This window comes from Asparagus officinalis, chromosome 5 (assembly GCF_001876935.1).
Source record: "Asparagus officinalis chromosome 5, Aspof.V1, whole genome shotgun sequence".
NCBI lineage: Eukaryota > Viridiplantae > Streptophyta > Magnoliopsida > Asparagales > Asparagaceae > Asparagus > Asparagus officinalis.
Genome location: NC_033798.1, coordinates 120,199,140 through 120,217,515, shown reverse-complemented (window position 1 = coordinate 120,217,515; position 18,376 = coordinate 120,199,140). Strand labels below are relative to the sequence as shown.

At 35.8% G+C, this 18,376-nt stretch overlaps 1 protein-coding gene across 1 annotated transcript; it reads left to right on the top strand.

The window, feature by feature from the left end:
• On the top strand, positions 15,795-18,061 carry LOC109840965 (cytochrome P450 93A2-like). The gene is made up of 2 exons (XM_020409805.1): positions 15,795-16,641; positions 17,195-18,061. Exons 1-2 carry the CDS (start codon positions 16,123-16,125, stop codon positions 17,816-17,818), a joined length of 1,143 nt encoding a protein of 380 aa, XP_020265394.1. The 5' UTR covers positions 15,795-16,122; the 3' UTR covers positions 17,819-18,061.

Here is an 18,376-nt window from a genome sequence, read left to right as displayed (position 1 = left end):
TATGCGAGCCATCATTTGGTGGCTCGGCCTTGGGTCGAGCCACTGGTTTTGGCCGAGTCGTTTTGACACGACTCAGCAGCCAGGAGCTTTTCTGATTCGTTCGGGTTTGACTTGTTTCGTCATTACGCGTATTTCGTCGTTTTGTTGACTTGTAAGCTTCACCAATTTGCTTCATACGTTTTGTTAACTTGGAGGCAGTTGATGAGTGTGCGGGCCACTTAGAGCTAGCTGATGAGCGCCCGGGCCACTTGGAGCTGGCCTGTGACTTCTTGCTACGTCATCAAATGTTCGCCGATTTGCTTCATGCGCTTGTTAGCGTCAGATAATCCTCCTTGATTCGGATAATAATGTTCATTGTCTTCTCTTCGCCTCGAACTACATACGAGAACCTATAAGTAATTTTTAACGCCTACATTCATCAGGTAATAAAATATACCGATGATGAGGGAGAGGTCAAAATCCTAATCATAGAGAAGCAACCTTTCAGAGGTGTGGAAAATTTTCATATCGACTTAGTCTTCTATCTAGACTCCCAAGAGTCAGAGCAACTGAAGAAAGCTGCCGACAGTGACAACGAGCGGACATCGAGCCCGAGCCCAAGGAAGAGTGTCCGTGGGAGTTAGATCTAAATGTAATGAGCCAAAATGAGTTCCATAATAATAATATACTGAGTGAGGGCAAGTGGTACATTAATGAATATTTCAATTTGGTTTACTTGTCTAATGTGTCCTCTGAATGTGAGAAGACAGAGACATGTACAGATGCAAGTATGGATCCATGGCACACATTGTATGCTGATGCATTACTTGATTTGCCACTCAAATTATCCTTCACTACATTCGAAGAGACGTAAGATGTGCATAAAGCCTTCTTCATAGTCCCGTCTAAAAAGAAAGGCTAAAAGGTAATCTATTTCGGTAAAGTTAACTCTGAGTCACCCAAGCGGGAAAGTGCAGATGAAGATCTTGGAATCCCACAATTTCATTATCATGAACCCAATTCCATCCATCTGATGAGAAGAATGGGTTATGACTTTGATAAACAGGAATGTTTAAACTTCGGGAAAGGAAGACGAGCACCAATTCGATCTTTCACTCTAGAAGAAGAATTTCCTGATTATTATCATAAAACTAAAAGAATGTTAGGTTATGTTTCAACCCCTCCCTTGTTAGAAAATAAAGTTGATGATTATCTATGATAAGACCATTCATCCGGAACATCATCATGAGAATCTGATGTGAGCATTGGAACATTCTTTAAAAACATGTCTATGAACATGACTTCGGCTAGTCATCTAGATGAAGATGCAGAGGTGGATGATGAAAAGTTGATTGAGTCAACCAACGACCCTTGGATCAAACGCCTTAATATTTTATGGAAAATATGCTTCGAACAACGTGAGCCGCCCATAGAAGATAAGGTAATCCAAGTCAACATGAAGGATGAAATCAATCCCAAGCCAATCTTCATAAGATAGAGCTTATTACCATCCGAGAAAGAAGATCTCATATATCTCATCAGAGAATATATAGATGTATTTACTTGGAATTATAAAGACATGTCTGGTCTTGATCTTAAAGTAGTCATGCATCATCTTAACATTGATATGGATGTGAAGCCCGTTAAGCAACAACAACGTCGGTTCCGTCTAAAGATCATGAAGGCAATTGAGTTGGAAGTCAAAAAGCTTATCGAATCGGACTTTATCAGAGAGGAACAACACCCTCACTGGGTGGTTAACATAGTTCATGTGCCCAAGAAAATTGGAAAGGTCCGAAATTGCATTGACTTTCGTGACCTAAACGCTGCATGCCCAAAAGACGAATTATTACTCCCCATCATAGATGTCATGATCGACAATACTTGTGGGTATGAGAGGATGTCTTTTATGAACGGATTTTTTGGAAATAACCAGATCAAAATATCTTGAAGATAAAAAGCACACCGTCTTTAGAACACCATTGGAAGTGTATTGCAACAAAGTGATGACATTTGGATTGAAGAACGCTGGAGCAACCTATCAGCGTGCAATGAATACAATCTTTCATGAATATCTACGTAAGAAGATTGAATGCTATGTGGACGATATTGCTATAAAAAGCAAAAACAAAGGCGGTCATCTTGCAGATCTGAAGATGATGTTTGATATCATGCGAGCACATTAACTGAAGATGAACCCGACTAAATCGTTCTTAGGGGGTAGCCAGTGGTAAATTCCTAGGATTTATAGTCACATCTAAAGAGATTTTCCTCGACACGAAAAAGGTTCGTATCATTCAAGAAATGCGACCTCTGAGAAACATCAAAGAGCTCAGAGGCTTGCAAGTCAGATTGACTTACATTCGGAGATTCATATCAAATCTCTCGGGATGCTACCAACTCTTCATCAAGTTGATGAAGAAATGAGTCTCATTCATTTGGGATGAAGACTGCCAAAAGGCATTTGAGGAGATCAAGCGATATCTCACTCAGCCACCCATCCTTGTGGCCTAAATATCAGCAAAACCATTCCTGTTATATGTGAGAGCCATTGATTATTCTCTTGGAGCTTTATTAGCCCAGAACAATGACCAAGGACATGAGTAAGCAATCTACTACCTCAGTAGAACCATGATTAGAGCTGAACACAGGTACAATCCGGTAGAAAAAGAGTGCCTTGCATTAGTATTTGCTGTCCAGAAGATGCGACACTATTTGGTTGTACAATCAATTCATGTCATCTCTAAGGTAAATCCTTTGAGGGTTCTCATGATCCTCTTCACTGAATTTCCGTCTAGAGAAATGGGCGATACTCTTATCATAATATTCCATACAATTCATGTCTCAAAAGGTTGTTAAAGGACAAGCTCTGACGGATTTCTTAGCTAATCATCCAGTATCTGATTCTTCTAAATTATATGAGCATTTACCAGATGAAACTGCCGAAACTTGCATAACCCAAGAGGTCATGCAAATATAGAAATTATTCTTTGACGGTTTGTCTAGGGCGAACCCGAATGGAGGAATCACCGTTGGTGTGAGAGTAGTACTCGTATCCCTAAATGGTCACGTGATCCCAAGAGGTTTCTCCTTAATTGAGCCATGCACCAATAATATAGCAGAGTATAATGCTTTTCTATTAGGGATGCAGTTGGCCGAGGAACTCAACATCAGACATCTCGAGGCTTACGGTGATTCTCAGCTCATTAGAATCAAGTTCAGGAAGAATATGAAGTGTGTAATGAGGATTTAGTCACATACCATTTCGCAGCATTAGAGTTAGCCCGAAAGTTCGAAGGCTTCTTTATCGAATACATTCCGTGAGTCCAGAATGTCTATGCAGATGCTTTCGCCTCACTGGCAACTTCATTGGCATTGTCGCCAAAGTCTAAAATAATAATATTCGTTATGGGCCGTGACTTGCATCACCCCAAGTTTCCTTTAGAAGACTGCTCAAATAAGACAACAACGGAGATTGCGTGTGCAACTTCAATTGAGCTCGAACCAAGGGATTGATGGTTCCCGTATATTGACTATGTCTTGTACGAGATACTGCCCGATGATTGTAAGGAAGCGGCCACCGTCAAATGGAAGGCCCTTCGATTCTATTATGATGCGGTTTCTCAAATCTTATACCGAAAATCGCATGATGGAGTCTTGCTTTGCCAAAATATATTTTCTTAAATGATAACACAACATTTCCTCATTAGAAATTCAGCCTCATTGCAGGCTTCTAGAGACTAAGTTTTTAGCAATTGAGGGAACATGTTTTACATCCTTCAATGTTAGGATCTTCCCTGAAGAGAGAGTCATCATCACAGTTTCAGTTCTAGGAACAGGCACTACAGAACGATCAGTCATTGATACGTTCTCTTTGGCAGCAACATAAGAAAAGAACAAATCTCTATTGGAGTTGACAAGTAGCACCTGTGTCTAACCACCAACCAGAGATGTTGTTTGGAGTTGTCACCTGAAAGAGCATAGCCACACAATTGTCAACTTGATTAACATTGTGTGATGTTCCCTTCTTTGGTGCTTTGCAGTCCTTGGGAAAATGTCCTTGTTTCTCACAGTTGAAGTATTTGCCACTCATCTTGAACTCTTTGTTCTGAACATTTATATTCTTTGGGTTTTGGTTTTTCTTTTTGTTAAATGACTTTTTATTCTTATTGGAAGAAGAACTAGTCCTTCTCAGAATTAGCAGTCATAATGTTAGCAAAAGCCTTCTGCTTAGTAAGGAGCTCATTCTTCGTGCGAGTCCGAATCTCGTCCTCGATCCGAATGAACCTCTTCAAATCAGATAGAGCTATCTGTCTTTTCCTTCTCCGAATGTCAGTGAAGAATGGTATCCAAGATGGAGGAAGCTTGTTGACAATTGCACCAGAAATGAAGGTTTGACAATGATTGGTTTTTATCCTTCGGCTTCATAATAAGTTGTATGATGTCTAAAAATTACTGCAGATAGTCGATTCCCATAAGCACTAATAATGAAAGTTATAATTTGATGACTTCCAGAAGGGTACAATTTAAAAATTTTCACAAAAATTGACGAATGTTACAATTCAACGAACTTCACAACAACCGATGGAAGTTTTGATTCGACGACCTTCATAATCACCAACAAAAGTTACAACTGACGACTCTCATGCTTCAAGGAGCCAAGGCAAAGATTATGAGATGATAATCTTTGCAACGTTCAAACAAAAGAGACTACAAGTTGACAGTCTCTTCACCTCAAGACGCATAAGCTCACCTCTCCATTCCAGAGTCAAGAAGCAGAGCTCATCTTTACGTCCCAAGAACAATACGCGAAACTCACATCTGTGTTCCAAGAATAGAACGCAGGGTTCACCACTACACTTTCAGACCCAAACGCAGAGTCCAACTCCGCGTCCAAAGTGCAAGACGTAGAGTCTATTTCCAGAACACGAATTTCACGTTTGACTCGTTTGAACACTAGCTGAACGATTTAAAAACCGTTTTCTACGATTTGAGGCGGATTACACCCCACTAAGAAGTAATTTTAGGGGTTAGTTATACCCCTTAATCTCCTATAAATAGCTAAAAAATTAGCTTAAATCAGATCTTCATGTAGATTGAGATCGGAGAGAGAGAAGGAGATCAGTTGGTTAGCAATTGTCGACACCTTTGGATCTTTAGCTAGAGCTTTGGAGAGATCTTTCGGATCATATCTTTGGAGCCTTGCTCTTGGCTTGAAAATTGATTTTGGTTAAATAAAAAAAAGAATTAATCTCCTTTTTCAAATTAACTCTTTTACAGAGTTTTAAACTCGCTAAGAGTTATTAACTCGTTAAGGGTTTTAAACTTTCCTCGTAAGTTCTCCTCAACGTCAATTCAAGAGAAATAGACTATGTTCCACGAGTCCAAGCGATCAGATCGTCAACGGGATACAAGAATCAAACTCTCATCTACACTAAAAAGAATCCAGGTTAAAACAAAGGGAATGATCTCCGTTGATTTCTTCTTTCTTTTGTAAATCGGGAAACTGATATAGAAGAGTTGTAATTTTTTTCCAAAACAGGTAGAGAGAGATTACTGTAAGAGATTGTATTTATTCTTTTTCTAAGTCTGATAGAAATATTAATATAAATTTTATTATCATTTCTTTTTTATTTTTCCCACAAACAAAAGATCGCGACTCCGCTGGGGACTACCTTTTTCACCGATGAAGAAGTGGTGGCGTAATCCAGCATCAACCTCATTGGAACAACGATCAAAACTCTTGTTGTGGAGTTTGACCAAGCCAATTATGAGGATCCACTCTCCTCCGAATCCCTTAGCCCCGAAGCTACGCGCAAGATTCGTAAAGTCTCCAAGGAGACTAAAGCTCCAATTATGGCCAAATCACCAAAGGATGGCCTCTCCTTTGGAATAGATGGCTTGGACAGTCTCTCCTCTAAAGGAGTAGGCTCAGCTACAGTTAAACTTGTTAAGTGAGTTGAAGATTTTACACCCGCGTCAAAACGACGGGCATCAGGTCACAAAAGGCCTATTGCGGTGACGAACTTGATCAACATAGACAATGACACTGCAAAAGCCTTGAGACAGGCTAAGAAAAATGCTGCTTGACGAAGGAGGAGATCCCTACGATGAGCACATCTTCGAGAAGGTCGATCCCTCAACCAACGTGAACTTCGTGTTTGTGAGCATCGGCATGAGCCTCATGTTTCGACTTTAGAACACGGGTCTCATGTTGATGAGCCCAAGAGGCTTCAGACTCAGAATCTTCTTCAGAGTCGGGTTTCTCCTCAGAAACCACATAATAGATTTTTAGGAGTTGCATCTTGAAGATTACTTTCCGACGCTATGCGTTGAAGTTGGATCTGTCAAAGTTTTCTAACTTAAGACAGTCCACTCCAAGAGTCCTCGCAGGATCCATGGTAGATCAAAAATATTGCTTTAAGATTATTGGCGTCTTTGGCTAAATCTGAAATAAAATAGATAAATCTGTTAGAGAGCTGAAGTGCTATATTTTAAAACTTTTTCAAGTTTAGCTGTTGTGTATTTATGAAATGCTGTGCTTAAGCAATATTTGGCCTACTCCAGTGCAAGGATCCTAATGCCAAACTGCTTCTAGAAACGGTAGTACATTACACTAGTGTGCACCGACCAAGTACTGTCAAGATTTTCTCGATCTATAAGACCTTTCAGTCAAGGCAAAGATCTCCTCGATATGTTAAACCTTTCGGTTCAAAACTTTTCGGTTCAGGCAAAGATCTCCTTGATCTGTTAAAACCTTTCGGTTAAAAAACCTTTCGGTTAAGATAAAATATCTTTCGATCTGTAATAACCTTTCGATTCAGGGCTCTGTTCCTTCGGGCACAGGCTAAAACTTGCACGCTTTTAAACTCTGCAGCAGCAGCACAACAGCTTAGACACTTCAATGTGTTTTTCGTCTCTTTTAGAGCTTCTCCATGGGGCTCTATTTATATGCCTCTGAGGTCAGTTCAAAGGTCATTTGACTATTACAAATCATAATAACAATTATGCTTATAACAGCAAATGATTTAATTGCTTTAACTGATGACTTAAAGGGCCAGCATGGCCCTTTAAGTGCAAAGTACGCCTTGCAAAGCGCCACTTAGCGTCTCAGCTCGATTAGCCACGATCCTCGGCCCATGTGAAAAATGGGTATGTTTGGTACCAAGCATAAATTTTGTGCTTGGTAGTGAGATGTCACATTCTCATCCACTCCCTAACCCATGTGAATATGGTCCCCTATTTGAATGAGTGAATAAGAATTAAACATATAAGTGGACGTCCACTAAGTTTCTTAATCATTGATGATCACTTGATTGAGCTACATTGTGGATGATCCTCTCCGTTAAACTTGATCTACATATTATAAAACCCCAACACATCAAATTTAGGGCGAACCCATCGTGGTTTGACCCTCGGTCGAGCCATGTAAAAAGTTCTATTCATTCAAAACCGTTAAAATTAATACGAGTGGATAAAGGGTCAAACCACGACGGGTTCATCCCAAATTTGATGTGTTGGGGTTTTAGAATATGTAGATCAAGTTTAACGGAGTGGATCATCCACAATGTAGCTCAATCAAGTGATCATCAATGGCTAAGAAACTTAGTGGACATCCACTTAAGTTGACATAAGTTTCTCTCTCTCTCTCTCTCTCTCTCTCTCTATATATATATATATATATATATATATATATATATATATTTTTTTTTTGCTTTTTTTCTTTTAAACTTTATTCTTTTATTCATATTTTCTTTTCTTTTTGCTTTTTTTTCTAAATTTTATTCTTTTTGCTTTTGTTTTTTATATTTATATTAATAATATATATTAACTTATATTAATTATTATAATAAAATTAGAGTATAAAATAATTATTAAAATAAAATTAAAAAAGAAATAAGAAAAATTACACCATTTAGATAAAAATTAATTATATAATGTATTATTATAATTAATTATATGTAATGTATTATATAATTACATAATTTGTTAAATATTTTAAATAGATAAAATGTTAAAAGATAAGAATAATAAAAGGAATATTCTTTTTGGTGTAAAATTTGGTGTAATGGGTAAGAGATGGAATAGTGATTTGGTGTAAAAACTACACCAACTTGATGTAAAAACTACACCATTTTGGGTTTTATGGTTGGAGATGCTCTAAATTACTAAGAGTTGGTATTTTTTGTGCAACCCTCTTTACTTATTTGGTATTATTTTCTTCTAGCTCAAGTTATGTTTTTATATTACTAGTTTTTACACACGTGCAATGCACGTGATTTAATATTATGATTAAGTTTTTTTGGCAGTTTGTGCTCACTTTTGTCTTTAAACTCTTACATCCCGATTATTATTTTTATGTTTGTTTAAATGAGATACACCCAATTTAAATTTTCATGTTGATATTTGAATTGACAAAAAACAAATATAACTTAAAAATAATTTGAATTTTTATATTATTTTTGACCGATATGAAACTAAGCTTTATTTGAGAAAGTACAACATTGCAAAGTGAAAAATATTAAAACAGTGTTATACAAGAAATGTGAATATTTAAAACCAAAATGACAAAATGATTGATTTAAAGTATGTTAAAATGATGCAAAAGAGAATATGAAGTTTATTCCTAATCATTGATAGACTTCATAAAAAAATATAAATTAAAGATTAATGCTAACTCTAATATACTTTTATATGATAAAAACATACACATAAGAATATAAAAGTACGTACTGGAAAAAATTCATGAAATTCCCTTCTAAGATTCCTAATTTCACTCAAAATAATTAAACTATTCTATAAAATATTTAGAAAATATTGTCTTTTATTTCTTCTATTTTATTTTTTTATTGAGTTAAGATCAATCCTTCTTCAGGTTTATCATTTATCATTTCTCGGGTAATTCTAGATTAGTATCTTCATCATCTACATCAATTGTGACATCAGACTAAATTTGTAATTTTTATGCTGTTATCTTTCCTGGGCTCGTTAATTTTTTATCGTCACATTTAACTTCACAAAGAAGTCAAATGTACTTATGATGTTCAACACAAACTGCTCAAAATATAGACTTTGATTTTTTTTTCTATTTCAATGAGAATAAATATTAATTTCATATATATAAAATTCTTTGTGTTCCTAATTTATTACTTAAATAAATTAGAAGCTCTCTCTTTATTTTCCTCTAAAATGAATTCTTCTTATGTGCATCCAATAAGAATTTCTGTTATTTTAATAATATTATCTTTGCTCTATCCCTGTCTTTTTCCATAAAGATCTAAACTAAATACCTGCATTATTCATTACCAATTTCTCTTAGATTATAATATTAATATTTAATTTGAACAACACATTATGGAATTTATAAATACTTACTAATTTTTCTTATGTCTTTCATGGAGATTTTTTCTTTGATTGGGATAAAGTTATTAAATTATTTTTTAATGTAACTCATTCAGTGCTTCACTAACAGATATGTCTTATGTTAATGCTAATTCAAGTGATTCATTGACGTTTTCTGAATTTTAGATTTATTTCCATCACTTTCCCATTTGCAATGGAAATAACTCAATTCTTTTAAAGTTATCTCTAAATATTCTAATAGTTTCTCCATATGTAATTCCTTGTATTCTTTTACCCTATAAATATTATTAACGTCAAAGATTAAAGTTTCTAAATTAAAATCAATTAATGCTAAGGTATAATATTATAGTGTTTTATCATTTCTATGGATTTAAACATCTATCAATTAATGTTACGAATGTATTTTGGCTACCCTAACTTATTACTAAAATTATATGAAATTACTTTAATTTATATAGTGCCGATAATTTTTAATCTATGATATTTTAAAAAATTTATCCATTAACCGGATGTTTTTAATCAATTCTTATTGTTTTTGTTTACCAATATCAACTTAGACTATTCTTAGATGCTGAAAATGGATAGTAAATCCCTAAATTAGAAATTTTAATATATATATATATATATATGAAAAATACCAAACAATTATATTTTTCTTTGCCAAGTTTTAAAATTTTAGCCCATTTTTGTGGTTTTGAACTTTGAGGGTGTGATTTGTAATTTTTAAAACTTTGAAAGAGTTTTTTAAAAAAAATTACTTTTAAGTTTGATAGTTGTAAATTCTATGTTTCATGTGTTGGTGGTAATTTTTTAAATGTTAGTATATTTCTTGTAACTCTAAAATTTTGAGGGTGTCTTTTGCAATTATTAAAATAGTTTAATTTTGAAAATATTAAATTTCAGTGGTCTACCAATCGACGAATTTGATGTGTGCTAGTTAAAAATTTTAAAAATTTAGAGTTTTTTTATGATTTTTAAATTTTGAAGGAGTTTTTTTATAATTTTTTAAAATTTGAGGTTAATTTCGGTAAATTTTAATTTTTTAGGTGTCCAAGGGTAATATCTTGAATTTATCTTATATTATTTACAAATTTTAAAATTTTAGAATTTTAGGATTGCTTTTTATAATTTGAACTTTTGAAGGTGTTTATATAATTTTTGAGATATTGAGGGTGTTAATTAAAAAATTTAAATTCTTCGGAGGCTGCTATTAATTTTTTTAATTTTATATTTGTTATTTTAAGTTTTAAAATATTAAAAAATTTAGGTGTATCATGGTAATCTCTTGAATTCATCTGTGTTGTTTGTAAGTTTTAAAATTTTAGAATTTTAATGTGCTTGTCTGTAATTTAAACTTTTGAGGGTGTTTCTATAATTTTTGAGACATTGATGTGTTAACTGTAAATTTTAAATTCTTTGCAAACTGATGTTAATTTTTTAATTTCATGTTTTTTATTTTAAGTTTTGAGACATCGGAATGATTTTTATAATTTTGAACTTTTCAGGTTCTTTTCTGCAATTTTAAAACTTTTTATAGTTTTTTTGTAGTACTTCATGTATAATAATATGTTATCTACGTGTAATTTCTTTATCTTAACAAACTAATAACATTTTTATATTTTATATATTTTATTAATATTAATTTTTTTAAATTGTTAAGCTAAACATGGTTCACATAGGATTAGGATAAGATATGATTATGATTAGGATAGATTAATATATAAATAAAATATTCAAAATAGTGAAGGGTAATATTGACCATTGAAAATTAGAATTTGATTATAGATAAGGTAGTTCAAACTATAAAGGGGTATATTTGTCTAAAAAAGATTTTCCGAACTCGTGCTTTTAAAGGGAGTATTGATATAATAGTAGTAATATATATACTATTATATATATATATATATATTAATATATATATATATATAATATAATATAATATATATATTAATATTTATATATATACTATAATAATATATATATACATATATATATATATATATGAATATATAATATATATAATATATATATATATTATTATATATTATAATATATATAGTAAGTCGCTTTCTCCTACGCATTTAGCGTACGCATTTCTCTCGATTCGTGAGCTGGCTTGGGTTTTTTGAAAAATAGTGCTGTCATGTTTAAACAGCTGTGGTCCGCTATACTCTCTGCTTCTCCACCCCCCTGAGAAAAAGCGTAAATTCTCTCCGTGACCCAATTCCCTCTAACATAAGCAAAATTGGGATCTCTCTAGCGTACGGTCTCTCTCCCTCGAGGCTTCCCAATTACGTACGACTTCACAAACTACTGCCTCCAAAAATCCCATCTCCGTAACGCGATCATCGATTTGCTCGAGTCTCTCATCGAGATCGCACTCGCGAATTCCCTAATCTCCTCCGTCGACTCTCCATATTTAGTACTATATAATATATATAATATATAAATATATATATATATATATATATATATATATATATTATTATCATTTCTCTACAGGCATTATGCGTACGCAATCGATGCGATTCGTGCGCGTGCTTGGGTTTTTTGAAAAATTCACAGAGTCGTCCGGCTTCATGTTTAATGCAGCTCGTGCTATCTCCTTCTTTTCTCTTTCGCTGAAAGGCGCCAAATTTCTGCCTGACCAACCTCTCTCATCAAGCCCAAAAATCTGGATTTTCGTTCGCTTCTCTCTTCGCTTCCAGCAACTAGTCGAACTTACGCAACTCGCTCAACAAAATCCCCCATCTCGCGTTGACCGTCTCGCTCTACCTTGACTCTCTCGTCGAGATGCAACCCGCGACAGCCCTACTGCCGGCGATACCACTCCTCCGGCCGACATCTCCCTTCCTCCGTAGACATGCCTCATCTCCGCCGACATCCCCCAACTCCTCCTCCGTCGACATCCTCCATCTCCGCCGACCACTCTCGATCTCTCTCGAGCTCTCGATCTCCATCAAGCCCCAAGAATCTTGAATCGGCGCTGCAGGTGCATTCTTCCTTATCCGCGAGATTAATTTTTGCAACTATTGCTTTTTTATAGAGAAGATTCTGGTATGTTTTTTGGGAAATTTGAAAATTTTGGTTATTGATTGCGTTGATTTGATCTTTGAAGAAAATTTAGGGTTTTAGTGTGATTTAGTTGGAGCCGTGATGATTTTGAAGGCTGACCGAAATAATTTAATTAAAGTCTAAGAATTTTGATTTTCTGATTTTCGTTTGCGAGCATAAATTTTTTGACGCAAAGATGTTGAAGAATCTCATACTATGTCTTTTTAAAAACTGTTAGCATTTGTTTGTTAGTAGAAGTAGGAGGAACACCTACTTGTGAAATACAACTAAAGGATTAGATTTTTTCTGTGATAAGTGATAACTTTAATGCAATCCGCACATGGTTGAATGATTTGGATGCTTACTTAAGTTATGATTATGCGGAGTTTGTCCTAAACACAGTGATTTTATTGTTTTATTGTTTTATTGTTTTAGCATTCTTAGAATATCAGCGGGTCTCGAATCTCAGTGATTTTATTAATGCAATTTCGAAATTCATGTTAACTTGTTCAAAATTAGCAAATTGAAATGGCTTCATCATCAACTGTAGAAGGTAACTTATGTGTTGAAGTGGATATTAATTTCATATTGAAACAATGCGAGTGTGGAGAATTAGCGGATGTGAAGATAACGAAGTCAAAGAAGAACAATAACCGTGGTAGAATTTACTGCTCGTGTAAAAGGCAAAAGTGTGTTTCATTTTTGGGCTGGTGTAAAATTTCATCAATTGAACAAGTACCACCCGTTATTACCCCACCAGAGGAGCATGACTTGATTGTTGCACGTGAAAAAGTGTGTGGAAATGGCTAACTGTTATAGCTTTTTTGTTGTCTATTTGTTTGGCTATAAAAAAATTATTTGTTGTCTATTTGTTTGGCCATAAAAGAAATTATGTGATGTAACTTTTGTTTGGTTATAAAAGAAATTAGCTTATTGAATGGAATGAAACCATCTTGATGTACTGGAATGGAATATTTTTCTTGAATGGAATATACAAGCAATTCAAGCATTGTTGTCTATTTGTTGTCCATTTTTCTTGAATGGAATATACAAGCAATTCAAGCATTATTGTCTATTTTCTTGAATAGAATATATATTCCTTCCAACATTTCATCTTTAATTAAAAATATACAAGCATTTCATTCAAGAGGATTCACACAATTCATTCAAAAAGTCAATATTAAACTAAAGAAATACAATTGGGTTCTTTCAAAATGATTCACACAATTCATTCAAAAAGTCAATATTAAAGTAAAGGATTCACACAATTCTTCAAAAAGTCAATATTAAACTAAAGAAATACTCCTCGGGTTCATTCAAAAAGATTCACACAATTCTTCGAACACTTAATTTTTGGAAAACGGTTTTGACCAAAAAATCCAACAAAAACAACTTCAACTTCAAATTTTTCTAAAAACAACTTCAACTTTCGATATCACGAAAATGACTTGTACGGATTGCGGACACAGATACACAGGTGACCAAACTAAAAGCACGGTGTTAGAATTACTTGTACAAGTTGTCAAACCCTCTCCTGCTTATTACCATTTGTGAGAGGCAAACCTTGAAATGATTTTAGCGCCCGGCTCTACTATGCTATTCTTCAAAGTTGTTTTTGGCAAGTGCAAGGGCATTTCCATATAATTTTGTGAGGATATTTCTTTTGATTTTTCAAAATGCGAGGAGATTTATAGAATTTCAAAAAAACGTGATCCACGCTTAGGCCTGAGTGAATACCGGGGAAGCCGTCCTTAAATTCTTAAATTAACTAAACTAGTTCTAATAACTTTTTTTAATAAAATAAATTATAGCTAGTAACTCAGAGTGAATGTTTCTTTCTATTAACGATCATCATCCTTGAATGCAGAGGTATCTGCATTCAGTAACCATGTCCGTTAGCACTTTATCGGTGTCGCCGGTTACTCGTGATTAATTGATTCCTCAAGTGGGACGTTGACCGGGAAATTTGTGAAAATGAGCCTCCTATCTGTAGCTCTCAAGTCCAATATCAACATAAGTACGTACAAAACTTGTATGAATTTTCAGTATTACTTATAAAAATTATGTAGTTAGCTATAGCTTTTTTGAATTGAGAAGAAGGTTCTTATGCTTCGCTTTTATGGTGTGACTCAAATACCGAAGCTAGAAGTAATTTAGTTCGGGATCTTCAACCATGATTGCGTGTTGTAGTCATTTAGTGTTTGAGTTGGTGTAGACATCTTGATTAGGTCTAAAGTCTTAATCCTAGTGTTATAAGAACTGTCAGGTCTTTTGACTCTAATTGGAATATTGGATCCCAATTAGAACCTTGCTGGAATTCTCGTAGCCAAGAGTTGATGGGAGTTGGTTTGTTTCATCAAGAGTTGGATGGGAGTTGGTTTGTTCCATCACGAATTGAGCGCACGTTAGAATTGTACTCCTATTTGGTTTTTTATTGGAAGGCTTCTAGCGAATTAATATGTGATGCTTGTTCTCCACCGACCATTGACTTGGGAAAAAAAAATATTATAAAATTAGAAATAGTATTTTCTCCCTTTATAAATAGGCCCAAAACTCTTCAGGAAAAATCCATCCCAGAAACAACTTCACGTATAGAAGAGTGGGAGAGAAAGAGAAGAGAGAGTTTGTAACTCTAAAGTTTTTTCTCATAGTGGATTTTTCTATCATTACCCGTGATCTTTATCTCAAATTCATTTAGGAGGTTTTTCACCTAAATGTATACGTCCTTTTTATTACTTTCACTCTACTGTTCATTGAGACTGCTCTGTTGGACTCCGGGTTTGTCCCAACAATGTGCTAGGATGCCTAAATTTATATTAACTTGTTCAACATGTAAGTTCGCCCCTAGAACGTTGTGAAACATGACGCCATAAATTGCGTAAGCAATGATCTCCTACCACATTGTAATCATCACTATATATATCGCAAGATATCTAAAACCATAACACGAAACCAACGACCATAACGGTTGCGAAGTCCTATCCAGCTCTTTCCCTCCTGTCATGCCTTTGCCTGTGGCTCTTCTCCCTCTTCATCATCCGCTGGCGACGAAGGACCAGCAGCCCGCGACTTCCACCGAGTCCCCTGGGGCCCGATACTCGGCCATCTCCATCTTCTGGGGGCCCTCCCTCACCAGGCTCTTCACAAGCTCTCCCTTCGCTACGGACCCCTCATCTCCATCCGCTTAGGGTCCCACCGTTGCGTCGTCGCCTCCTCACCAGAAACTGCAAAAGAATTCCTCAAGACTCATGAGCTCTCCTTCTCTAACAGGCCGCGGATAAAAGCTAATCACCACCTCACCTATGGCTCTGCTGGCTTCTGCAATTCTAACGGCACATAAGTACCGTGAATTCTAACGGGACTTGCAATTCTAACGACACATAAGTACCGTGAATTCTAACGAGACTTGCAATTCTAACGGCACATAAGTACCGTGAATTCTAACGGGACTTGCAATTTGGTCCCTCAATGACCAAAATACACCTCAGTTTATGTTTCCCATGAAACGCCTTTTTTCCAGAAAAAAAGAAAAAAGAAAAAGAAAAGAAAAGAAAGAGGGGCGTTTTGGTCATTGACGAACCAAATTGTGATACCTCTTAGGGTTTGATCAATTTTAAAGATTTGAGGGGTTAATATCAAAATAACCCAAGAAAATGCTATTGGATATCTGTTTTTTAAATCTTACAAGTTGCAACAATCTCTCATTCTCTTTACTCTGATAGGTACATGAAGAAGCTCTGCATCACACAACTGTTAGGGGGTCGAACACTTGAACATCTCCTCCCCGTGAGGCGCTGCGAGATTACAAGTCTTGTGAAAACGTTGTTCGAGAGATCGGACAAGGGCGAGGAGGTCAATTTGAATGCAGAGCTTCTAAAACTGACGATCAATGTGATGAGCGGGATGGCAATGAACCGCACGAGCTCAGGAGATGTTTTTAAAGCAGAAACAAAAAAGTTCGTAGAGGAAGCAATTGAGCTGATAGGGGTATTTAACGTGGCAGATTATATAGGATTCTGCCAAAACTTCGACTTTCAAGGTTTCGATAAGAGGCTGGAGGATTTGCTACTGAGGTTTGATAAGATGATGGAGGGGAAATTGAAGGAAAAGGAGGAGGAGAGGATAAAAGAAGCAGATACTGCTGAGGAAAGATCGAAAGATTTGCTTGATTTAATGCTTGACATTGCTAATGACGATAATGCTGAGATGAAGCTGACAAGAGAAAACATCAAGGCCTTCTTTCACGTAAGTCCACGATCGACAACAGTCGTCTACAAATTTATCATGATTCAGCAAACTTGCCTCGTTAAATTTCTGCGAATTTGTCAAAGAGCTTGTCCTATACAATTTGTTAATTGGTTGCCCATTACAGCAACATACAAGAAACTCACCCATGCAAGAACAACAACAGAAAATTTTCTGGGTTTCGCGAATGAAGAGCAGTACATGCCTCTTTTCCTTTTTCCCTATTCTGAAAACTCTTTTTCAAGAAAAAGTCTAACGAGTCTAACGACACCCGGAGCTAGAAATAAATGAAAAAGTCTTTCTTTTCCATAAATAATAGAACTATTCCCAGATATCAATAAGTAATAAGTAGTCACATATTAAGCAATCATCTTCTACTGACGTATTGGATATCCATAGAGCAAGACTAGAATACATTGCTTCTGACATTTGAATGTTCATTAAACCTAACGTATCTCAATGTTGAAATTCTACGAACAAATCTTGATAAGGCAACATTCGTTTTAAGTTTAAAAAAAAAAAAACTTATTAGTTAGTTTCCAATGTTGCACAGGACATTTTCGTTGCTGGCACCGATACCTCAGCGCTCACAGTAGAGTGGGCATTGGCAGAACTCATCAACCATCCAATCATACTCCAGAAGGCTAGAGAAGAGATACACACGGTCATTGGCACGAACAGACTAGTCGAAGAATCCGACATCCCAAACCTTCCATACCTCCAAGCCGTTGTAAAGGAAACACTACGGCTTCATCCACCAATCCCAATTGTGGTCCGTGAATCAACTGAAGACAGTAAGATTAATGGGTATGATATTCCCGCACAAACGAGGTTATTTGTCAATATATGGGCCATCGGAAGGGATCCAAATCACTGGCCACAGCCGCTCGAGTTCAAACCAGAAAGGTTTACCGAAAATGAAAAGGGGGTGGATGTCAGAGGCCAACACTTCCACGTGCTGCCATTTGGCAGCGGTCGAAGAGGGTGTCCAGGCGCGTCGTTGGCGCTGCAGGTTGTGCAACCAATGCTCGCTGCCATGATACAATGCTTTGATTGGAAGGTCGACAACGGTCATGAGATGGTGGACATGACAGAGGGGACAGGGTTGACGCTACTTCGAGCACGACCACTGGTTTGCAAGCCTGTTGCTCTTGTCCGTCAGATGACAATTGGTTGACCACAGCGGGGTTGGCTAACTACCATGCTTTCATTTGGATTGCGACTCGTTCGAGGTTATATGATGATAATAAGTGATTTCTTTGGCTCTTTTACTCTATTTGTCCATAAGATCATTTTCTCTAGTGTATCTGCAAAAATAAATGTTAAATAACTGCACGAGGCTGAGAAGGATCAAGATTCTCTCCACTGTAGTCAGAGACTTGAGACTTAAGAAGCCAATAAAATTTCAAGCTTTTATTTATGTTGATTTATATCAATATTGAACTTACTGCATAGGGGCTATGGATTGACTGGATGAGGTTTTCGTCCCAAATGGTAGGATGATACTCTGAAGAGTACCGCCATGACTCATCTTGTAGCGTCTCCGTTGAATAGGTCAACGCGGCTTGTAATGGTCTAGTGTTATTGCGCATGCGTAGGATCCTCTGAGGGCTTTTGCGTGTTTAAAGACAACATACGAGAATCCCAGATTAACAAAACATATGTTCTTTGTATGATCCAAACAAACCAAAAATAGTTGCACAATGCGTACATAGGATCAAAATCCAATTAAAAC